Source organism: Prionailurus bengalensis, chromosome D2 (genome assembly GCF_016509475.1).
Source record: "Prionailurus bengalensis isolate Pbe53 chromosome D2, Fcat_Pben_1.1_paternal_pri, whole genome shotgun sequence".
NCBI lineage: Eukaryota > Metazoa > Chordata > Mammalia > Carnivora > Felidae > Prionailurus > Prionailurus bengalensis.
Window position 1 is genome coordinate 31,146,624 of NC_057351.1, and position 24,115 is coordinate 31,170,738.

General features: G+C 57.6%; 1 protein-coding gene across 1 annotated transcript in view; it reads left to right on the forward strand.

Moving 5' to 3' along the window:
* The window catches only part of ADAMTS14 (ADAM metallopeptidase with thrombospondin type 1 motif 14), an 82,825-nt gene that overhangs the window by 36,811 nt on the left and 21,899 nt on the right, over positions 1-24,115 (forward strand). The window contains exons 5-13 of the mRNA XM_043596546.1: positions 9,555-9,638; positions 10,350-10,497; positions 12,815-12,920; positions 14,623-14,766; positions 15,250-15,382; positions 16,816-16,929; positions 19,162-19,310; positions 21,169-21,344; positions 23,829-23,962. Of these exons, the coding sequence (XP_043452481.1) occupies positions 9,555-9,638; positions 10,350-10,497; positions 12,815-12,920; positions 14,623-14,766; positions 15,250-15,382; positions 16,816-16,929; positions 19,162-19,310; positions 21,169-21,344; positions 23,829-23,962 (1,188 nt within the window). The remainder of the gene's footprint in view (positions 1-9,554; positions 9,639-10,349; positions 10,498-12,814; positions 12,921-14,622; positions 14,767-15,249; positions 15,383-16,815; positions 16,930-19,161; positions 19,311-21,168; positions 21,345-23,828; positions 23,963-24,115) is intronic.

Sequence of the window (24,115 nt, forward strand, 5' to 3'; positions counted from 1 at the left end):
GGAGGAGAAGACGGAGCCTGAGCCTCCTTGAGCCTTCTCGAATGTCACAGTATCGTTCCAGCACCTACCACATGTCCGGCACGGGGCTGAGAACTTCACAGACAGGCTCTGTGAATCCTCACAGTGGCCTTACGCCAGTGACATTCCTTTGACCGCCGTGGCTCTGAGAAGCCAAGCGACTTGGCTCGGGATAGTAAGTGGCAGAGTTAGGATTCGAACCCAGATCTGTCTGATTCCAAAATTCATGCGCCCCTCCCCCTCCCACTGTGGTAAAACCAGGGGCAAAACAGCTCTGAGGAGGAGGGAGAAGGAAGATCGTAGCCTCCACCCCCCGGCCTCTTCCCGAAATGGGTCTCCGTAGCTGAGCCAGGATCCTGAAGCTTCACCCCGGGCCTGCTTCCTGCTCTCGGCTCCTGGCTGTGGCCAGGCTTGCCAGCCAGGGGCATGGAGAGAATCAGGCACTGTCACCGAATCTCTGCGGTGAGGACTCTCTGGGACAGGGGGATGCAGGCATCCTCAGAGGGCCCAGAGCCAGAGCAGAGAGAGGGCAAGGAGACAGGCCCCTTTATCGGTCCTCACTGAGCCATTCCGCAGCCGGATCCCTCTTTCTTGGCAGTCCTAGGCTCCCTGCCCACCCTGCTCTCACCCCATCTGGCCAGGCTGACGCCACAAAGGTGTTGGGCGTGGTTGCCGTAGAGATGTTGGTCGGTGCCTCTGAGAGGGTCCTACCCGCTCTGACCTGCTTCCGGGCCCCTTCCTGAAGCCTCTCCGATGCTCTGCTGGAAGAGCTTGGTGCCCCTTCGAGGCCCAGGAGGTTTGGGTGCAGATGACTGTCAGACCAGGGCTTTGGTGGCCTCAGCCTGGGAGGGTGGCGGCATTCGCTTGGCACATAACTGTGTTAAATATTCATCATAAAGGCCAATTTGGAACGCCACAAAAACACTGCTTTCGTGCTGACAGAGAGTGTTGCTTTGCCAGACGTTTTCCGTTCGGGGATATGTGAGCCTCCGAGCAGCTCATCCTCCCTGCTCATTGGAAGGACACAAATCCTCCTCCTCCCTCTCTTTTTAGGCCTTTCTCTTGTCTTGTCTCACCCTAAAACGCTTTCCACTGCTTTTTAGGGCAATCTGAGACCCCCCACAACTAGGAGCAGAATCTACATACTTTGAGGTAGTGGTTCTTAATAGGCAAGTTTGCTTCCCAGGGGGCACTGGGGAAGGTTTGGAGATATTTTTGGTTTATCGCAGCGGGAGGGGATGGGATGCTACTGGCTATCTTGAAGGAGGAGCCGGGGATGCTGCTAAACATCCTCCGGTGCACAGGACTCCCCGCAGCCAAGGTGGCCCTTGTGGCCGGGAGTCCTGCCCTGAGGTATTAGCTCCAGTCGCCATATTGCTTTTTGAAAGCAAGCCCCCTTGGGCAGAGAACAATGCTTAACACAAAGGCGTGAATACTGGGATTCCTGGCAGGAGAGACACGGTAACAATGAGGACAAATACCCCTCCTGGTAATGAGAGATTTATGGTTGACAGAGCACTTTCATACCAGGCATCTCGGTCGCCATATTGGAGGTCACGCTCCTGAAATCCCGTATTCCTGGGCTGACCTAATGGACCTCTCATCAGCTCCCCAAGTGGGAAGCAGAAGTTCTGAACCAAGAGAGGCCACTGATCGAGCACATATGTGTTCCAAGCCCTGTTCCAAATGCTTGACATTTGCCTCACCTTCTGTCCTCAGGCCTCTCTGCAAGGTTTATCAGTTCACACTCAGATGGGAGAGTCAGGCTCAGCGAGGTGAGGTCACGGCAGTTGGGGTCTTTCTGGGCCTCCACAGTGCCTCTCTTTGCACTCAGACAGGCCGACCTGGGGCATAAAGGCGGCTGCATTATGGAGACAGGTTGTGGGGGATAAATGCTGGGGACTCGTGAGCCGCGCCCTGGCCCAGACTCAGTGTCCCAACCTGGGGAAAGCCGAGGCCCAGCTCTGGCTACTGCATAGGCCAGCCGGGGGGGGTGGGGTGGGCAGGGATCCTGGGCTGCAGGCCACACAATGTTACTGGGGTACACCCCCAGAGAGTGCACACATGCACAGATGGAGTGCATGTTTCCCCGCACATGCGTGTACACGCACACACAGCCACCCGTATGTGTAACCCGGCCGTGTGCACGTAGATGCATGTCCCACACCAGACCAGGTGTGCCCACGCGGAGGAGGTCACACACTACGTGTGGACACATCACTTGCCACGTTTCATCAAAACTGAACCCATCGACTGTCAGATGCTCTGTTACTTTACGTACTTAAGAAACAGAAAAAGTGCTACCCGTTAAACCCCGACGTGGTGTTTTCGTATCACTTAGAATTTTTATTTGTGCTCGTCGGAAGAACTCTTTCAACCTGATGGAGGCTTAGATTTTCGTCGCGTGTTACTCACGTGCGCACGTAGATACGACGGTGTGACAAAGTCCGGTATTCCCATCACTTCTTCCATTCCGAGTGTTACTTGTCAGAGTCGCTTTCAGCCACAGAGCCGTCCGTGTCCGTGTTTTCTGCACGGCATTGGCTCCTGTGCCGTCTGGAGCCTGGGTGACGCTGCGGGAGCCCCCCCCCCCCCGCCCTTGCCTCTGGATTTTCTCCAAGGCAGAACCCGTTCTGTGACTTTGATGTGGGTGCCTTCTTGATTTTACTGCAAGGTGGAAACGGAGGTTTTCTTTTTTTTTTTTTATTAAAAAAAAATTTTTTTTTTAACGTTTATTTTTGGGACAGAGAGAGACAGAGCATGAACGGGGGAGGGGCAGAGAGAGAGGGAGACACAGAATCGGAGGCAGGCTCCAGGCTCCGAGCCATCAGCCCAGAGCCTGACGCGGGGCTCGAACCCGCGGACCTCGAGATCGTGACCTGAGCTGCAGTCGGACGCTTCACTGACTGAGCCACCCAGGCGCCCCCGGAAGTTTTCAGACAACCAGGACTCCCATTCCTTTCTCACCCCGTAAATGGCCTGCTGCCAGCAATGTCAGGGCGTTGCAGTGTCCTGTGAAGCCACCAGGAGTCACGTGAGAGTCTCGCTTGCACGGGCAGCGGTGACAGCACACTGTCACCGCCACCTGGCCCCCTGTGACGGTCAACGGGGAAAGGAGAACATCTCAGACACGTGCCACGTGGTGCCGGTTGGAGCGAGTGGTCTGCAGAGTTGCCTCGTGCTCTCGATGGGAGGGGTCGGAGCCGGGGAGACGGGGGGCTAGTTCCAGGCCCTGGGACTAGAAAGGGCAGGAGAGGTGACTGTTGGCCAGGCCGCACCTTCAAGCAGGGCCACCCCCGTTCTGTTCAGGTTCAGAGGCCGGAAGCGACCAGGGAGGGCACGCGAGCAGAGGCCGCTTCCTTTCCCGTGGCCGCCGTGCTCACGCAGGCTCGGCCGTCACTGTGGGCCTGCTTGTCTCCCGGCGAGATGGGGGGGGTGGGTAATGACTCCTTGGAGCTCCTTCGAGGAACGGTTGGCCGTCACAACCGGAGCGGAGAACGTCCAAGGCGAGCCTCCCGTGTTGCCAGAAAGTAAGGAAGTGCCCAACACACAAAAACAAAACGAAACAAAACAAAGAACCCCAGAGCCAACAAGAAGGGTGTGTTAAAGGGACACAGGAGCCAACTGAAGGAAAGAGCTCCCGGGGGCCAAAGCTGGGACAATTTGAGCGACCAGGTTAATGTCGCGTTGAAGTATAACCCAGAGTATAAAAACACACAGCCATGGGTTCATACTGATAAATAAGCGACAGAATAAATGAACAGCTGGGAGAAGGATTCCGAATAATTGACGTAGGTACTCTGCCCTCAAGGAGGTGGATTCCAACTCCCGCTCCTGAAGTTCAGGCTGTGCCCAGTGACTTTGTCCTGAAGCGCACAGCACGGGGGCCGGGAAGGAGAGAGTATGTTACGCAGGAGAAACCTGGCAAGCGCTGTCCCAGCAGGCGCTAGACGTCAGCATTGTCGGTGACGGCGGCGGGTGCCCTTGACGTCGTGTGGGGAAGATGGCCCTTCACTCCTGTGGCCTTCCTCCCCCCCAGGCCCGTACCCCGCCTCTAATCATGAGACCAACATCAGCCATACCCGAAGTGAAGGATGGTCTGCAAAATGCCCCACTGGTATTCCTCGAAACTGCTTAGGTCATCAAAACCCAGGAAAGTCTCCGGAACTGTCAGGAAGGGCAAACAGTCTGGAGCAGCCCAAGGAGGTATGGCAGCTAGACGTAACCTTCTTCTCTTTTCAGCTGATATATATTTTTGATTTTAGAATAGTTTCAGATTTACAGAAGAGCTGCAAGCCTAGTCCAGAGAGTTCCCGAGGGCCCCACTATGTTCAACATCTGCCATTACCATGGTACATTCGTCACAAGTACTGAGCCAATACTGATGCGTTATTGTTAATGAAAGCCCGTATTTGTTTCAGATTCCCCCTATTTGCCCCTAAGGTCCTTTGTTTTTGCTCTAAGACCGCATCCAGGGCACCAGGTTACGGCATGCAGGCTGTGGCTGCATCAGCCTTTAGGTAGCAGTCACTGCCCTCTCCTGTTTGAGCATGAGGTGGGCTTGAGACCCTGGGGTCATGCTTTCTCAGCACGGCCCCTCCCTGTTTGAGACCTGCCTGGACCTGGCTGCCAGGCTGGTGGATAGGCTGCTCCAGAACTCCTTGGGAGCAGTGTTCCCTAGCATTGTGGGAACTTGGGGCTGGCTGGGGGGCCATTCTCTGCTGGACCCCTGTCCCCGCACTGCCAAAGAGAAGCCCATTTTGGCCTGGTCCAGAAGGGAAGGCTGCCAGCTGCCCCCCCCCCCCCCCCATGGACTCCCCAGGGGCCTAGCTCTCCCCGCCAGCCGCAGTGGAGCCCCAGGCATTTCTGCTGTCGGTACCTGGGGTCTGATCCTCCCTTTGGGCCGGAACACAGATTCAGAGTTCCCAACCCCCTTCCCTTCTTCCTGCTCCCTGGGTTTGGCCACAAGGCCCCCGGGAGGCCTTGGCCATGCAGGGTTACAGCACAACAGAGAAGGGGCTCTAGCCACGACTCCCTGGCTGGCCGTGTTGCTGTTTACTGGATGTGGAAACCTGCTTCACTTATCTTCTCTCCTAGGCCACAGAAAGCCCACTCCAGCCAGCCTGCCACAGGAGCTGGTTCTGGAAAACAGCTGTGTGGAGTGGCTCAGAGTCACAAAGCATCAGAGTTTAAATCTGAGCCTTCCCACTTTCCAGCTGGGTGGCCTTGGGCAAGTTACTTAACCGCTCTGAGCCTTGGATTTCTCACCCGTGAGACGGGAATAATTCCTCTCTCCGTAGGCTGGCGTGAGGTTGTATGCAAGCCCTCACATGGTGCCCGGCACGTAGTAGGTGTTCAGGGAATAGCGGCTCTTTCTCCAACCCTCGTGGTCTCTAGCTTCTGTTACATTATCGCGGACCTTCTCCCTTCTGCTGTTCTGTGCCCCCTTGACCAGAGAGAGTCCTGACGTTTGCTTGATTTTCTAGTATATGCCCAGTGGCCGTCCCAAGCCAATATCTGATGTGGAACGCTACCCTGGGGTCTTGGCAGGGGATGTTGACCTTGGCTGAGGTGGGGAAGAAGGACACCAGACATAGCCTTCTTTTCTGCCCTGTGGGCGTCTCTTGATGTATCCCGCTGGGACCCACAGCCGCGGGAAGCAGTTCCAGGTCTCCCCAGAGCTGGCGCACGGGCCTGACCTTTGGCATTGGGAGGGTGGAGGCCGACAGCCAGTTCTTGAGCGCACAGCCAGATTAGAGCCTGCCAGGGGGCCGCCCGCGCGAGGGCCGGGGTCCTGGGCCTCTCAGGAGGCTGCACCTCTTGGCTGTGGCTCCCCCTCCTGGCTGTGGCTCCAGCACCAGCTCACGGCTGTGGCTGGGACCTGTGTGCCAGGGCACTTCTGCAGCCCTGTCCAGCCCCCTCCTTGGCCTGTGGAAAGGGTCAGGACAGCTTCAGCTGAATCAGAGCCCTATTCAAGGGCTGGGGGTGATGGGGGTGTGTGCAGATGAGGGTGCCAGGGCACCCCAGACGGACCCCACTAGGGGATGTGGAATGGCAGGGCCAACCCCACCTTTTTTTTTTTTTTTTAAGTTTATTTTGAGAGAGAGGGAGAGGGAGCGCATGAGCAGGGGAGGGGCAGAGAGAGGGAGAGAGAGAGAATCCCAAGCAGGCTCCACACTGTCAGTCCACGGCCCGATGTAGGGCTCGAACTCACGAACAGTGAGATCATGACCTGAGCTGAAATCAGGAATCCGATGCTTAACCAACTGAGCTACCCAGGGCCCCCCTCCTTTTTTAAATGAGGGAATAAGGGTGTGAAATAGAATTACCCTATTTTTATCTCCTGATTTAGCATAAGAAAAGACTAGACTTGCTCATTGCTGAACCCTGCTGCTCTCAGAGCTTCAGAACTGTTCACCCACTCTTACACCCTGGGCCACCTGTTGGGGATCACTTTCCACCTTACTTTCCTGCAGACCTGCAGACAGTGGGGTCTGGGTGGCTCCGTTTCTGTTTCCTTGATTGACAATGGCTTCTTTCATCGTGGTTCTTACAAGCTGGTTTGCTGGGCCCAGGATTGTGGGTTGACGGTTTCTTTATCTTGGGACTTTGGTGCTATTACTTCAGCGTCTCCCCTGGTCACTGCTGACAACCTACCCCTAACCAGATGGATGGTCCTTCCTTGGCAAGTGGCCTGTCGTCTCTCTCGCCGCCTGGAAAGTTTTCTGTTTCACTGACGTGAGCACGGAGAGAAGTCCCCTGAGAGATCGTGGCCGCCATCTCTCCCGGGGAAAGGAGCAGATACGCCCCGTGGGACTTCCAGAGAGAGACTTGAGGCCAGTGGAGGAGGCGGACGGGAAGGTTCAGTGGGGCTCACGGCGCCCAGAACTTTCTAACGGGCTAGCACACACGTTGCTGGAAGTGTGGGAGCGTGGGCTGGGAAGAGATTCCCATCGCGTGGGGGGCTGGCCTCAGCTGCCCTGATTACCACCGGCCTGGGGCTCTCTGGATGGTTCCGCGTGACTCCTGCCTTTCTCTCCCCTGCCCTGAACCTCTGCCCATCTCCTCCGAAAGGCCCGTGACCTTCTCCAGCGGGACGCGTTCTGGGTCCTCCAGCAAGTCCTCCCTGACCCCTCCCTCCCACGTGTACACCACCTTCCTTTCCCCCAGCTCCTGGGGTCTAGGTACATCCGTCCCTGAAGCATTTGGTCGCCAGATTATTTCAGAGTGCTGTGCTGAGTGGGGTCTCTCCGGATGGTGCGTCCCCTTCTGCTTGCTCAGTATTGCATTTAGTCCAGTCACCCGGAGTGGGAGGTGGCATCGGAAGGCCCCGCTCAACCCCCACCAGTGATGGACACTCGGGCTCTGATCCTACTTCTTGTTCAGAGAGGCAGCAGCCTCCTCCCCAGTCCCACCTCGAAGACTTCCCCGTGTCCTGGGCCGGAGATGCCAGCCCTTGGAGCAGGCGTCACTGGGGGCTTTGGTGGGTGGCTTTGGCCTGCCGAGTGTGGGGACAGTAAGGAAGGATTCGGGCAGCAACCTGCCTGGCCCGCTTTGGCGAGAGACAGAGCAGGAAGACAGTGGCCCCCTGAGAATTTCCAAAAGCCTAGAGGCCGTGCGGACGCCTCCACCCAAGCATTCCAGCGACTGATCTCTTTTCCTGCCCTGGGGCAACCGGTGGGGTTTCCATGTGTACATGTGGGGCACAGATGTGTCTGTGTGGAGTGTGCCCTGCTTATCACCCCGTCGCTGGTCTGCTTGCCCGCAGGGCACAGCAGGGAGGTCTGAGACACTGACCACGTGGAAGGCCACGTTCTGAGTTGGCGGGGCTGAAATGTCAAGGTTATTTAAGAGTTACTCCGGTGCGGATTATTTTGGCAGAACAGGAGAGAATTCTTAGGTTGGACTTGTTTGGGAGAAAGTGTGTGTGTGGCCGGTCGGCACCCCCGTCTTCCACCGCACAGTTCTCCCGTGACAGCCATTAGGATGCCCATTCTACAGAAACAGAAACAGAGGTCCCAAGGCGTTGCCTGATGTGCCCTAAGCCGCAGAGCTAGGACCCGAACCCGGGACTCTGGCCCCCAGTAACTGCATTGCTTCACCAGTGCCGTGCTCTGACACTGACCCACCGAGCGAGTCACCGAGCGAGTCTCGGGGGTTACGTCCAGCTAGGGGATTAATTATCTAAGTCGTGGCCCATCATACGCAGACATTAGAGATGATACTTTTTTTAAAAAGTTTATTTTGAGGGGGGAGGGGCAGAGAGGGAGAGAGAGAACCCCAAGGAGGCTCCACACTGTCAGCAGAACCCGACGTGGGGCTCGATCCCACGAACCGTGAAATCATGACCTGAGCCAAAACCAAGACTCGGATGCTTAACCGACTGAGCCACCCAGGCGCCCCCTAGAGGTGATGCTTTTAAACATACAGAATACTGTTTCATGAAACAACCAATGTATTAACGGTATATTCAGTATGATTACTGTTTTGTAAATTGAGCCTCCCCCTCCCCCCCCCACCCGCCCACCACACACACACACACACACACACACACACACACGCGTGCGCACACACACACACAGATACGCACCCGGCAAGAAGCATGTTAACTGTGGTTATTGTACATCTGGCTGATTGTAGTTTGGGCAATTTGATTTTCCTCTTTCACCTTTTTTTTTGTACTTTTCAAAGTTTACAGGGTGAAATGTTTTATATTCAGAAAAAAAAGTTAAAACAAAAAAGCTGGAATTGTTCAAGGGGCATCCTTAGGAGATGGGCACTCAGGGGAGGGTGAGCTGCCTGTCTCTGGGGGTGGACAGACAGAGCCTCGTCCATCTGTCATGGACACTGTTCCGGCTCTCCTGATTCAGGGTGTAGGAGGGATAGCATTCTTTGGCGGCCTGTGCGGGACACTGCCCCACGGACCCCTGGGCCTGTGGGAGAAGGGAGTTTTCCAAGGCCATGGTCCTCAAACTTGACCGTGGCTGAGCATCCCCGGGGATTGTGTTCAGATTACAGACTCTGACTTGGGAGGTGGGCCCGAGACTCTGCATTTCCAAGGTCCTCGTGTACTTTCCCTTGGATTTGCCGTGGAAAAGTGCCCGGGCACTACGGAGCAGACAGACGATTCCGGTGGCAATTGGAGGGGTACCCAGGGGCTTGAGGATGAGCGACCCGGGCCGGGGGACATTTGTGGAAGGACTCTCCTGAGCCGTGGAAAGATGAGTCTTTGTCAGAGGGCTGAGTGTGAGGCCAGCCCCTCACACTTGGCTTCGTGGAGAGAGTGCACAGGTGGAACTAGGCGGGGCAGGATTTGAATCCCAGGTCTGCAGCAACTTAGCAGTGTGGCCTTGGGAAGGTCATTTTGCCTCTCTCTGCCTCAGTGTCTTCGTCTGTACAGTAGGGAGAAGAATGCTGCCTGAAAAGGCCGTGGTGAGGATAACACGGGTCAGGTGCCTGGCTCAGTACCTGCTGTGTGGTAGGCTCTTGACAAACGTTTGCTTCCCTTAAAATTGCATGCTCTTTTCTCCTTGCAGGTGGATGAGATTTACCACGATGAGTCCCTGGGCGCCCACATAAACATTGCCCTTGTCCGCTTGATCATGGTCGGCTACCGGCAGGTGACCACCTCCCTTCTGCAACTGGCAGGGTTTGGAGGGAGAGGGGGTGGGGGACCGGTGCATCGGACGGGCTGTGGTGTGGGGAGGGGCTGGTCAGCATGTAGGAAGCATTTTGTTCCCAGAATCAGAACCCTGAGACCGTTAGAGTTGAGGCTTCAGGGGCAGAGGCATTTGGGGATGTTAAGCGGGGCCTGGGGGATTCCCTGCAGTCTGGAAGCAGGCAGTCCTATGCCCTGGCAGCTGGAGATCCCTCTCCTTGAGGACCCCGTGCGGAAATGGGCTCTGAGCCGGGCAGTGACCGCGAGACAAGTCCTGCTCTGGTTGGACCCTGGGGCCCTGGGCTCTGCAGTCTTAGACCGACTGGTGGCTTCTTCTCCCCCGAGTGGGGGTGGCAGTAGCACCTTCCTCCAGGGGCTGTTGTGAAGATTAGATGAGACCACGAACACAAGGCACAGAAGTGCTCAGAGCTACCCCCGCCTTGCAGCTCGGTCGAGGGATGCGAGAGAATGCGCGTTGAGTTCCCGGCAGACAGGTGTCCCGGCACAGGGCCTGGCACGCGAGTGTTCCCCGAAGCGGGAGGGCTGTGCGCATGCACAGCGACCTGGGGACCGGCACCGCGTCCCACGGGCCTCGGTGTCCTCTGCCACCGGGAGGGGAACGACGGGTGCCCGCTGGCAACCCCCTCTCTGTTGACGCTCTTGGCCCCCGCAGTCTCTGAGCCTGATCGAGCGGGGGAACCCCTCTCGCAGCCTGGAGCAGGTATGTCGCTGGGCACACTCTCAGCAGCGCCAGGATCCCAGCCACGCAGAGCACCATGACCACGTCGTCTTCCTCACCCGGCAGGACTTTGGGCCCTCAGGTACGCAAGGTACTGTATTTGCTGTGGCCAGGTGTTGCAGCTGCAGGGCAGAGGCCGGGGCTCGGGGCTGGGCTCTCTGGAGCCACCCGAGGAGCTCTGAGGAGCCAGTCAACAGAGAGATTCATGGGACTCTGGAGAAGGACCTGGCCCATCTGGATGGGCAAGCTTTAGAGTGGTTTCCTCGGGGATCAGGGGAAGTGAATGGGTCCCCGCTCTGGTCCCTGCTGTCTGGGTCGAGCCTGCGGGTGGCCGCGAGTGGTCAGGCTTACTGTCCCAGAGCCTGGCTGCGGGAAGACCCGTCAGCGTCTTCAAGATGCTTCTGTTCCCCAGCCCCCCCACCCCCCACCCCCGTATCGATATGGGTTCATCACAGGCCTCGGGGCACCTAGCAGGGCATGTGTGTGGACACGCTCCACACCTCTCTGTGCAGCGACCCAAGCTCACTTCTTCTCCCCTGGTCCTCCCACCTGCCGAGTGGGGAGAAAACAGTTGCCGCTTTCCCCCACTCCAGCCCGCCACAAGGGCTGAGGGAGGCCTGAAATAAATGCCTGTGGTCGTGCGTGCTCTGCAGACACGTGAAGCTTTGGTCACTCGCGGTTTTCCCGGTGGGGAAACTGAGGCACAGAGTGGCGAAGAGGCTTGCCCCTGCCCTCTAGCAGAGACGAGACAGATCTGCAGCTCTGACTGGATCTTCAGGCTCCGAGTTGAGGGCTTTCTAGTTTTTCCTGGTCTGATTCCAGAAGGGAGTCAGCTGGCCATGCCTCTATCCAAAGCCTCCTTGTCTGAATCCCCGAAGTGTCAAGTGTGGGGTTTGCTCTCTCACACACACACACACACACACACACACACACACACATACACACACACACACAGATATACGTGTACACGGATCACATAGATACACACGCTTACGCATGCGGATACATGTACGTACTTACACGTGCGTGCTCGTGCACAGACACATGTGACCAGACGTACCAACACGTGTGCAGGTGTATCCCCACGTCTCACGTAGAGTAAACCTCAGAACTCCAGGACAGTAGAGGCCCCAGGAAGCTCCTTCACACCGCAGCCTCTCACTAGAGTCCCCCGAAGCGTCTCAGATAAAAGAGCATTTGAGCAATTCTGAAGACCGGGTAGAGTCGTCTGGGGCTGGATAACCGCAGCCCCAGGCAGGAAGTGCTTTCTGCCCTCACCCCTTCTCCGAGGTCTTTCCCAGCCCAGCCTTCCCTCCCAGCCTACAACGGGGCCCCGGGGAGGCTGGGAAGCAGGCCCCTTAGAACGCAGGCCTCGTGGGGTGGCCTGGGTGGCTCAGTTGGTTAAGCGTCTGATTCTTGATTTCGGCTCAGGTCGTGATCTCACAGTTCGTGGGATGGAGCCCCACGTTGGGCCCTGCGGTGACGGCGAGGAGCCTGCTTGGGATTCTCTCTCTCTCTCTCTCTCTCTCTCTCTCTCTTTCTGCCCCTCACCCATGGACATGTGCTTTTTTTTCCTCTGTCTTCAAATAAGTAAATAAAAAAGAATTCAGGCCTCACACACAGTAGCTACTTAGCAAACATTACTGGGGCTGCTACGTGCAGCCCCCTGCACTGCCTTTCTGTGTCCCCCCCAGCACGTCCCCCCATCCCCTCCCCTGCAGAGTCTTACCTGTCCTCTGGGCCCAACCCTGTGCCCCCCCCCCATGAGCCATTACCTGGTGGCCCTCAACCCCCTTAGTTGAATCTGTTCTCTCCTCCACATGCCCCCTGCGCACACATGATGCCCCTTGACTGTAGCCTTGCAGGCCCTCGTGTGAGCTGACCTCTTACCACCTAGTCTCTCTGCTAAGCCATCTGCTCCTTAAGTGTGGGCGTGTGGCAGGGGCAGGGACAGGGGCAGGGCAGGGGGGCTCGGATCTGATTCCTCTGGTTCCCCATAGAATGTAACACAGTGTACCCCTGCCCTCCCCATCAAAAAGTATTTGGAATGTGTTTGTTGACTGACCAGCTGACTGGCTGGCTAGGGGGGCACAGCGTGGAAGTCGGGTTTGGGCAGGCTTGGGGCATCTGGAAATCCCACTGCCTTGATTAGAGGAGGCTGTGGGCCCTGAGGGGCTCCGTGGAGCTTTAGGGTGTGGGGGCATTTGGCTCGGGGTTGCTGTACTGAGGGGGGGGGGCGGGGGGGGCGGGCCTTGCAAGGATCCTTCTTCCTCCAGGCAGCCTCTGGCAGTGACCACGTCAGGATGTCCCTGCAGTGGCTGGTCAGTCACAGACCTCATTGAGTCCTGCTTTACCTCCCCATGACCTCTCTGTCCGCCCTCTCTCCCTCTCTCCGGCAGGGTATGCGCCTGTCACTGGCATGTGCCACCCGTTGAGAAGCTGTACCCTCAACCACGAGGATGGCTTCTCCTCGGCCTTCGTGGTGGCTCACGAGACCGGCCACGTGTAAGTGGCGCCGGGAGGGCGGGCTGTGCCGGGAGCTCCGAGGGGTTCTGCGGGTGTGGGAGGCTTTATCCCAGATCAGGCCCCCATCCCAGTGTCCCGGGAGATGCCCACGCACTGAGGCCCAGCGCTGATGGGAACGGAGCCCAGGGGCCCAGATGGCAATTCTGGGCCCGCGTTGGGTCCGAGCCCCCAAATCCCAGGGCCACGGAAAACCAGACGTGGCCCTGTCTCTGGGCAGGTGGATGCACTATCCCGTCATAGGAGGTGGTCTGTTCTCTGGACGGTCTCTCTCCCACGTCCCATGCACAACTCAAGACCCTTCTGAGAGCTGTCCCGGCCCACACTGGTGCTCGGTGCACACAGGGCGCTGGTCTGAGCCCATCTTCAACAGGTGCACAGAGGCTCCGGCCTCAGGCCAGGCTGGCGGCTTGCTTGCTTGATCCTCGGGCCTGGATTTTGTTGGGAGCATATCCGTTCATGCGACCAACATTTCTTGAGCACCCACTGTGCGCCAGGCCCCGTTGTAGGGATGGACTGCCGTGGAGACTAGGCCAGAGAAGCTACGTTCTGGGAGAAAGCAGATAAGCCACTGACATCTAGCGTGTCCTCTGGTAATGTGCCCATGCTACAGTCATGCCTCCTGGCGTCGTCTGCCCAGAGGGCAGAGCTGAGGGACGCACTCCTGGCCCGGCCCCTCCCCAGGGCACACGCGGAGGGAGGGCTCTGTGCTGCAGGTGAAGAGCCTGGGGAGCAGGGGAGTGGGCCAGCCCAGAGGGGTTCTGCCCCCCACTGTCTGCCGTGCCCCTCTCCACACCGGCCTTGTCAGCACAGAGACCATGTGGACTTCATCCCAGCTCTTCCCCTCACCGGGCAGTGACCCCTTGTCTCCCGGGCCTCAGTTTCCTCCTCTGCAGCATGGAGGCTGACACCCGGGGTACCCCTGAGGTCTCTTCCTGCCCATGGTTCCACATATTTTAGAGCTGGGAGTTTGTCTTCCTGTACGTGGGAGGCAGGGGGGTCCACTCTTCCCAAAGCAGAGACCTCTCCCTGTGGAGAGCCAAGGTCAGCACCAGAGGTCCCTGTGTCTGTCTAGTGGTCAAGGCCAGAGGCAGCCACCTGGGAGTACTTGAGAATTTAGAACCTCAGGGCTTTGGCACATTAAGTACTAATTATAAAAAGAACCAAGCTTTTAAATTTAGACTATCATCATGGTAGGTGTGTACCAGGCACAGAGCTCCGTGCTAAAGTACTACGGGGTCTCGGAGAAGCTTAAGTAAGCCACTCGGTAAATGAGGTTGAGCTGAACCAAATGAAGACCGGGTCCTTGTACTTGAAGGCCTTGGGTCTGGCGAAGAGACAGCACGTCGTGGCATGTGAGGTGTTAATGGTGGGGCAAGTGGCCGCCACCGTGGGAGGTCAGCCCTCAGTCAGGGTGGCCAGGGAGGGTGTCTGGGGTCGGAGTGGGGCTTGAGCTGGCCATGGAAGCCGTGAGGGCGGGGTGGGGTTTGAGGAGGGGGCAGGAGGGCAGAATGAGTCCAGCCCCACTGGGGAGCGGGGGGGACCCTCAGCTTCCGTCCAGTTTGAAGCCTGGTCAGGGCATGGTCTCCCACTGCTGTTCCACCTGCCTGTTTTCCCGGGGACGGGCTCCCTGGCATGACTCAGGATTCCCGTCTTCCCCCCCTCCCCGACCGCCACCCTCTAGGCTCGGCATGGAGCATGACGGTCAGGGGAATGGCTGCGCGGACGAGACCAGCCTGGGCAGCGTCATGGCACCCCTGGTGCAGGCTGCCTTCCACCGCTTCCACTGGTCCCGCTGCAGCAAAGTGGAGCTGAGCCGCTACCTCCCGTAGGTCACCTCCACCTCCGGGCTGGGGACTGGGGAGCATGCAGCCTGCCCTTCATCCCCCCCCTGCCCCAGCCATCTCCCTCCCTGTACTTCCCTGGCCCCCACACACGCTCAGTTCCCAGGTCATCAGGGGCCCAGGACAAGCTTTAGACTCAGGAGCTCAAGGCCAAGAATGGGTACAGACAGGACTTGGAGGGGGGGGGGCAGGTGTGGGCAGAGACACTGTCACCCACCTCGGGCGGCAGCTGGCCAGGGCCCCGAGTACGTCCTGTGTGGCGGCCTGACTTTTCTTCCCTCGGTGCAATGAGCCCTCAAATGGTCCAGGGACCAAGCCTTCCTCCCTGGAAGACACGGCTCCTAGCGGAGGGCAGCAATGATGGATTCCTGCAGGCCTTCTTTGCTCCTTAAACCCCCCACCTCCAGGAAAGGAGAGCTGGGGAGCGCCGGCCTCAGCCTGGCTCACCTCCTTGTCTCCGCCGGCAGCTCCTACGACTGCCTCCTCGATGACCCCTTTGCGCCCGCCTGGCCCCAGCCCCCGGAGCTGCCGGGCATTGACTACTCGATGGACGAGCAGTGCCGCTTTGACTTCGGCTCTGGATACCATACCTGCTCTGCGGTGAGTTCCCACCAGCCTGTGACTGCTGGAGAATCAGGGCCGTGTCCGTCTGTGACCCAGGCTGGTCCTGCACAGAACATCTTCCTCCCTCCTGGCCAGGTAGCCTGGTGATGGGCCCACAGGCTCCGTGCCAGCTGCCATGGCAGGGGGTGGGGGATCCAGGGCGACCGGCACCTGGCCCCGCCACCTTCTGCTACATAACTTCCCCACCCAGTCCCACCTTTGGGGGCAGGTGTGTGCAGTGGCTGGGGGATGCTTTACTCCTGGGAAAGATGGAACATAGTAGAACAGAGCGGCAGGTGACTGGTGGGATCCTGGCTGGGCTGGGTTATCAGGGAGCTTATCTGCCAGGCAGTTCCTCTGTCACATCAGCCACTGGGCTCTCGCCTGATGGAGGAATAGTTGCCTCTGTCTGCTCTTCAGGGATTTGGTAGGATGATTTGGGCTGATTCGTCACCCTTGTGAAATTCTCCTGTGTCGCCACATAACTCTTCTCCAGGCGGTGAATTGCATGCCCCGCCACCGCACCCCATGCCCAGGAGACACATATAAGGGGGCATAGCCCTTCCTTACCCTGCAGGACAGGGCGAGGGAGAGCCTGGCCCTGGGGATTAGCTAGAGCCACCCAGGAGAGAACAGAGCAACTGCTAACAAGCATCCAGGCAGAGGCTCAGAGAAGGGGACATCCCAGGGCAGGGGTCTTTCTGAGGGGTCAGGCCTCGGTGACTCCAGCGCCTCAAACATCCCATCCAGGAATGCAGGCCCCTCCTCAGCTCTGCAGGCCCAGGAGGCTCCGTGTCTGTCCAGGCCACACTGGGACACGTGCTCTCTGAGCTGGGGGTGGAGAGGGGTTTCAATGCCCAGGGCTGTATCTGGAGGACACTGGTCCGGCTGGCAGGGGGATGGTAGGAGAGAAAAAAACTGGGCTCTCCTGGACAATGGGAAGCAGGAGATCACCAACATCTGGCACAGCCTGGCGAGACTAGAGGATGCTGGGAGTCCTGACCTTGTCTGGGTGCCTTGGGGTCCCGGCTGGACCGACAGCCCCTTGAAGCCCCGATAGGCACTGGGCTCAGGGGACGTCAGCAGGCCCAAGCCTCCCTGGAGCCTCAGACCCTCGAAACCCTAGTCCCTGCCCAGTGTCACAGTGGCTTCTGCAAAGGCAAGGAGGGAGGCCTGGGGGGACGACAAGGGATGTGGGCTGTGGCCTGCCCCTTCTCGGTGCCCCGCTGGAGGGAAGAGGGGTCACCGGAGGCCATGGCGCTTGGAGTGGGGTCCGGTTTGAGGGTGTGGGCCCTCCTGCCTCCTTCACAGCGCTGTGGCCCCAGCGTCCACCGCACCACTCCTCTCCATCACTGCCCTTTGCCCCCTGGACAACTTGTCAGAGCCTGAGGGCCAGTGTAGCCGGTGACCCCCGTCCCCTTACCGCGCAGTTCCAGACCTTCGAGCCCTGCAAACAGCTGTGGTGCAGCCATCCTGACAACCCGTACTTCTGCAAGACCAAGAAGGGGCCCCCGCTGGACGGGACAGAGTGTGCCCCTGGCCAGGTACCTGCGTTCCCGGGGCTGCAGCAGGAGTGTGCAGGTCCCGGGGAGCCCCTGCCCCCCAGGCGTGTGGCTGCGTGTGTGTGTGCCTGGAGCCCCCCAGGAACTCATAGGTACACCTTGTCTCCCACACCACAGTCGCTTGCTTCACAGAGTTCGGCATCATCTCACCCCCATTTTACAGATGAGAAGAGCGAGGCCCAGGCAGGCAAAGGAAGGGATGAAGGGAAGACTCCAGGTGTCCTGCCCGCCCCCCTCCCCGGCCCACCATGCTGGTTCTCCCACATGCGTGTTGCCTCCCCTGCCCCAGACCTGCCCTTTCACATATCACCCGGCATGTGTTTGCCCTCTTGAGCAGGTGTGGGTGCCAGGGCATCATTTGTATGGGGGACCTCATGGCCGGGTCTAAGAGCCTGAGGGGTTCTAAAATCCACTTCTGCTATATTGCTGGCCCTTCCCTGATTTCTGTGGTGACCTTGGGCCATTCATTGAACTTCGGGTCCTGCTGACCCCTGACCGAGTGGCCTTTCCACTCTTTGGGTTGTTCTGAATCACTGAGTCACGCTGGAGCAAAGCAGAGAGCTGGGAAGAAGCAGGGTGTTAAGAGAGGCTCCAGGGTTATTACTCAGCCACAGGACCCGCCCCCCTAGCCTGCCCTCTGCCCTCTGCCCTCACGAGGCTCTGCCCGCTCACATCACATGTGGAGGGCTTGCCTCCTCACAGATGGATGGGGCTTCCCACGGCTATGCATGGCCCAGTGGGCTCCACACCTGGCGGGTTCTTACCCCGGAGGCTCGGTACACTGGCTCCTGGTATTTCCAGAGTTCCAGGTCCTTCCGTCACAATTGCATGTGACAATCAATCCGTGGCTCTCAGGTCTGGCTGCAGATTGGAACCATCCGGGGAGCTCTAAAAGTCCCCACCTCTAGAACAGGTACGGAGATCTCTTTGGGGTGATGGAAATGTTCTCAAATTGGACGTGGTGACGGTTGCACAACGCTGTCGATTGTGAAGAATTGTTGACTTGCACACTTGACCGGAGAGACTTTTTGTAGTATGTAAGGTATACTATTGCTACTGTAAAAACTCCCCACTCCTAGAGATTCTGACTCCGTTGGTCTGGGGTGAAGTCAAAGCATCTGGAGGTGGTTTTTTTTTTTTAATGTTTATTTATTCTTTGAGAGAGAGAGTGCATGCACATGAGCAGGGGAGGGGCAGAGAGAGGGAGACACAGAATCTGAAGCAGGTTCCAGGCTCTGAGCTGTCAGCACAGAGCCCAGTGCAGGGTTCGAACTCATGAACTGTGAGATCATGACCTGAGCTGAAGTCGGACGCTTAACCACCTGAGCCACCCAAGCGCCCCAAGGCATCTGGAGTCTTAAAAGCTCCCCAGGTGACTCTAAGGCTGAGAGCCACTCTGTTATCTCTTTAAAAAGACCCAGGGAGCTTTGCTGTACTTCTTACATATTGCCCTGCAGGAGAAGGGGAGGGGGTTACTTTGGTCGAGCCCGCCTTTGTGCCTGGCCCTGAGCTAAGGCCTTTGTGGGTATTACTGCCTTTAGTTCTTAGAACAGTCCCATTTAACAGATGAGTAGACTGAGGCTCAGCAAGGTGAAGTTATGCCAAAGCCCCACATAGCTAGTAATGGCCGAGCTGGGGTTCCAGCCCAGGCCTCTCAGACTCCATTCGTATACCCCCTCCATTTGTGCATGGATGGACCTCCCTGTGTGGCTGGCTTGCCTCCCACAAACACACCGGCCTGTGGCCTCTGAGTGGTGATTTTGAGACACAGAGCTAAGATCTACTCTAGATTAACATGGTGAGACTGTGTCTTCTCTCCCCTATCAGCTCTTTTTTTCTCGGGGGGTGATAAACCAAATAATTGCATAATTATTACTGTCATTAGCAATACTCTCTGCCATTTTTGGAGGGCTGTGTGTGTCCGGCATTATCTCCTTGGAGGCTCACGGCAGCCCTGGGGGCAGGTGCTGTTATCCACAGTGGACACCAGAGGAATAGGCTCAGGAAGGGGAGCCCTTTGCCGGAGGTCACTTGGCTCGAGGTGTGGGTGGGATTCTGTCACCCTGGGGCTCGTACTCTTAATGTCCCTTTCTCTGGGCTCACCTGTGGCACCCACCAGCTGTGCCATGTGCGCAGTCGGGCACCCTTCCTAGCAGGCTAGGCAGCGGGGGGCGGGGTGCCCAGGGTAACCTCATTCCCTCTGCTCCATCCCAGTGGTGCTTCAAAGGTCACTGCATCTGGAAGTCGCCGGAGCAGACTTACGGCCAGGATGGAGGCTGGAGCTCCTGGACCAAGTTCGGGTCATGCTCACGGTCATGCGGGGGTGGCGTTCGATCCCGGAGCCGGAGCTGTGACAATCCCCCGTGAGTGCTCTTGGCTGAGGTGGGCAGGGCAGGGGACCCCCTCCCTCCCTAGGCCTGAGAAGGGGCTGGGTGAGGAAGGCACCGAGGGCCAGGACACTTGAGAGAAGGACCCTGCAGGTGCCTGTATCCTGATGGTGGGGACCCAAAATTGTTTGGGGGGAGCCACATCACTTCCACCCGGGCCTGACATCTCCTATCAGGCTGAGATTAGGTCTGAACCGGTGATTCTCAGACTCAAGCGCAGAAGACTCTGGGTGGGCCCAAAGACTCCGCCAGTTTCACGAGTCTGCCTGTGACCCGGATCCTCTGGCTAAGCTTTGAGAAAACACCTTTGAGGAAGCATCTAAATGCTCAGTAGCCATGTTTGTTTTCTACCCCAGGAAGCAAAACTTGACATCGACTCCTGCCTTTCACTGCCCCAGTAAATCCAACGTTCTGGGGGATCGGTCTGTTTCTCCCCTTTTGTCCCCTCTATGGGGATCTCTCCCATGGTTTTGGAACTTCCGAGGGCCAGCTGGCCACGGCCTGCCTCTCCCAGGCTGCTCAGAACAGCCTCGGGCGAGATGAGGGCTGGCGGTGTGGGTCACACGCGGCCGTGCGGGTCAGCCGGCTCCGGGGACCAGGGACGCCGAGACTCCGCTGAACAGCAGGCCCCCTGGATGCTGTGGCTCAGTGTTGGCCACCCTCCCTCGCATCCTCAGGAGGGGTCCTTCACACTCGGCCGTTTACCTCCAGGGATGGGAAGCTCACTACCGCCCAGAGGAGCCTATTCCTGTGTCAGACGGCTGTGCTGACCTTTTGCAAACAGGAGCCAAAGGGCCCGCCCCGTAACTTCCACCCGTCGGTGGGGGGAGAGCCGGGGTTGGAGCAGGGCTCTGTGGCGCCCACTCCGAGCAAAACACCTTCCAGGTGGATGGTTATCCCCTCCATCAGAGCTGCCCTCTTTCAAACTCCTCTGTGATAAGAACTATTTTTATTTTACGAGGCTTAAGTGAAAGAATTCAGCGCTGTGCCCAGCCCAGATTAAGCACTAACGGATGACAGCTGCTGTTACAATTATTACCGTGTATCGAGCACTTGCTCCCCGCCAGGTAGAAGGGTGAGCGCTTGGGTGCACGAACCCCCGTGACGCCCCAGCGTCCGGGAGCGGAGCCGCGGTCACCTACGCCTGGACGCTTGGCATCCGTAACGCTACCCAATCCTCTTAACACGATGGCAGACAGTACAGAGTACCTCATAGGCCATTTCTTATTTATTCCTCACCGACACACCAGGAGGTAGGTGGCCGAAGAGGTATCCGGGTCCCACCTTTAAAGAGGAAATTAAGGCTCAGCGGGACGAAGTGACTTGCCCAAGATTTGCATAGGCGGGACGTGGGGTTAGACCTAGCCAGGCCTTCTCATTCGGGACCCAAGTCTGTTTTTACCACTCCTTAGTTTATTAGGACGCGAAGCAGGTGCAGATGGGAACTCGCGGGGGCACCTTGGGAGGGAGTGCCCCCGTGGTGTCAGGCCGTGAGTCATGGTTCGAAGGGTACACAGAGATAAATGAGACCGGTTTCTCTTCCAGCCCGATTGGAGAGGGTTGCTCATCCCTGGCTCCGTGCTTCTCAGCTCCCCCACCGCCCCTCGCGCAACACACAGGGGAACAGGTGGCATATGCCCCAGGGGTGGGGCGAGAAGAATCTGGAAGGGCTCTGAGCATGGCAGCCCCCACCACGAGCAGCCCTCTAGTTTACGTTCGAGCAGCCGCTTTATGTTCCCCTAGAAGGCCGAGCTGCCCCTGGGGGCCACGCGGGAAGCCTGGCCCTCCCCAGCCTTCCCCCGGCAAGGTCACCGGGTCTCTCTGCCTGCCCCAGCCCAGCCTACGGAGGCCGCCTGTGCTCAGGGCCCATGTTCCAGTACCAGGTGTGCAACAGTGAGGAGTGCCCGGGGCCCCACGAGGACTTCCGGGCCCAGCAGTGTGCGAGGCGCAACTCTTATTACATCCACCGGGATGCCAAGCACAGCTGGATCCCCTACGAGCCAGAAGACGGTGAGTGAGCCCCGCTCCCCCTCCCATCCGCCATGTCCTTGGGCATCTGCTAGGTGGGCCTCCCGTGCCTGGGGCCACCAGTGGAGGTGGAGGGACGGTGGAGGACAGTCGGCAGGCTGGCCGCCTTTGTGCAGGCCCTTGTCTTTGGGCCGCCGCCCTCCTTAAAGCCATCCCTGATGTGTAGGTTTATGAGGACTGTTCCCTGGCAGGGAAACGATCTGGAACCGGGGCATGTCTTGTCTTTTCTTTTCTTTTTTTTTTTTAAGTTTATTTATTTTTGAGAGAGAGAAAAAGTAAGGGGGTGAGGAGGGGCAGAGAGAGGGCAAGAGAGAATCCCAAGCGGGCTGCGTGCTGTCAGTGTGAAGCCCGACGTGGGGCTCAAACCCACAAACCGTGAGATCATGACCTGAGCCGAAGTCGGGCGCTCAACTGACTGAACCCACCCCCCCCCCCCCCAGGTGGCCTTTGAACCAGGGACGTTTCACTCAGAGGTGCTGTTGCGGCTGACAGCAGTGTTGGCTGTTGGGGTTGGTGCCTCTCACACGGGTCCCTTACCTGTACGGGAAGGCTCTATACAGGTACAGGTGCCCTGGCTTTGCTGAGAGCCCCAGTCCCGTTAGATACCATAGTTTTAGGTTTTACTGGCTGTGCTACTGTTTCAGCAGCTAATGAAAATGATTGAAGAGGCACACAGATGGGAGCCTGTGGCCAGGGATCCTCATACGGACTCCCTCCAGGCTGCTCTGGGACAGACGCAGGCCAGTGCCTGTCTGCTTTGGAGCCTTTCCACTGACGGCTCTTGTAGCAGCAGCAAGATACCAGTGAAGGGGTGGGATTCACGGCCTCTTAGAGCCTTTATGCTGGAAGGGCCCTTAACTGTCCTCTGTGTTCACCTCCCCTGCCAGCCTGTCCATGGTCCTTTGATGGTCAGATGCTCACCCCCCACCACACAGCCCTCAGCCTCCGATGGCACCGACTAGAGCAGCCTTTCCTCTCCTGAGCCCAGGGCTGCCTCTTTTAGCCCCTGTTCCAAAGTATTAATTGCAGGGCAATTCAGCTGACATTTAGAATGACAGTCTTCAGATTAGAAGGGACATTAGAGGCCTCTCCATTGCCCACCGGTACACAGACCTCTCCAGAATATGATCGCAGAGAGCATTTTCCCTCTGCTTTGAATTCCTCCCATTCTGGGGAGCTCGCCACTGTCCGCTGGCTTCCGTGGCTGCCTGCCTGCCTGGGGCGTACTGGTCAGGATCCTCCCTGTGTGTGAAGTTCAAAGTGGTATTGGATGCTGTGGCTCTGAACTTGAGCCCTGAGTACTGGGGCAAGATGTATCCTAGGAGCCCAGGGACAAGGGGCGGGGAGCCATTTGGTTGCTGAGAAGTTTGGCTAAGGGGGTGGCTCGCTTTGAAAGCCTTGCAGATCCATTCAGATCCAAACAAGCCTCTAGAAGAAGGGGCTTCAAGGCCCATGGGGCAGCTGGGCTTTGGGCTTTCCCAGGACTTTTAGACAAATTCCAGAAAGTTAGCTAAGCCCCAACTTCCCTTTTTCTAAGAAACACAGCAAGTGTTTATATGTTACGTTTTTTGGAACCTTCTTTTAAGGACATCAATAGCCCAGATGGGAAAGAGAACAATTAATTGTTAGAACTAGGAAGGGCCTCCTTTCCACTCTCACTGCAACTTTGTTTTATAAACCCAAACCCAGCCTACTGCCCTGCTTTACTCTCACAGGGTGTCCTGATGTTTGCAATCATGTTGAGATACACTGTTATACATGAGACTGCTGAAGTGTATGTAGAGGTCAGTGTGGGACTCAAGCCAGACTGCCTTGTTTAGAATCCTGGAGTTGGTTCTCAGTGTGTGGCTGTGTGGCCTTGGGCAACTTTCTTAACCTCTCTGGTCCTTGGTCTCCTCCTCTAGAATGCTAGAACTGGCTTCCTAGAACTTACTGAAAAGTTTAAATGAGTTAAGTCACACAAAAAATTTGAGGTCGTGCATCAAGAGTGTGTAGGGGCACCCGGCTGACTCAGTCAGTAGAACACGTGACTGTTGATCTCGGGATCGTGAGTTCAAGCCCCACATTGGACGTGGAGCCTACTTAAAAAAAAAAAAAAAAGAGTATGTAAAGGTTTTGGAAGTATTAGGTACATGGTAAGCATTCACTATATATTGGCTTATTATTATGGCCATTACTATTATTTTATCACTTGATTTTCTTTAGCATCCTGACGTGGCATTTTATTGATCAGGGATAATAAATAAGGAACAGAGACTCCGAGAGGTCAGCTGATTTGCCCAGGGTCACTAGGCTCATAGGTGACATGGCAGGGATTGTAAGTCCCAGCTCCATACTCAGTGCTCCCCCCTACTGCCCAGAGCTGGCCCAGGAGCTTCCCGCTTGGGACATGCGCTGGTGTCCTTCTGGGCCAGCCCGCTTTCTCCGAGCACAGCTGGGAATGCAGCACGGTCCCTTTCTCCACAGATGCCCAGAAGTGTGAGCTGATCTGCCAGTCGGAGGACACAGGGGATGTGGTCTTCATGAACCAGGTGGTCCACGACGGGACCCGCTGCAGCTACCGGGACCCATACAGCGTCTGTGCCCGCGGCGAATGTGTGGTGGGTTCCCTGCTCCGGGCCACCCACCTTCTGCCTGCCTGGGGAGACTGGAGGGCTATACTGCCCGCTTCTCCTGGGCCCTAGGGAGACAGGCATCTCCTCGCCTTCCCCACCCATGACACCCTTGGTCCTCGACATAACCCTGGGATCCTA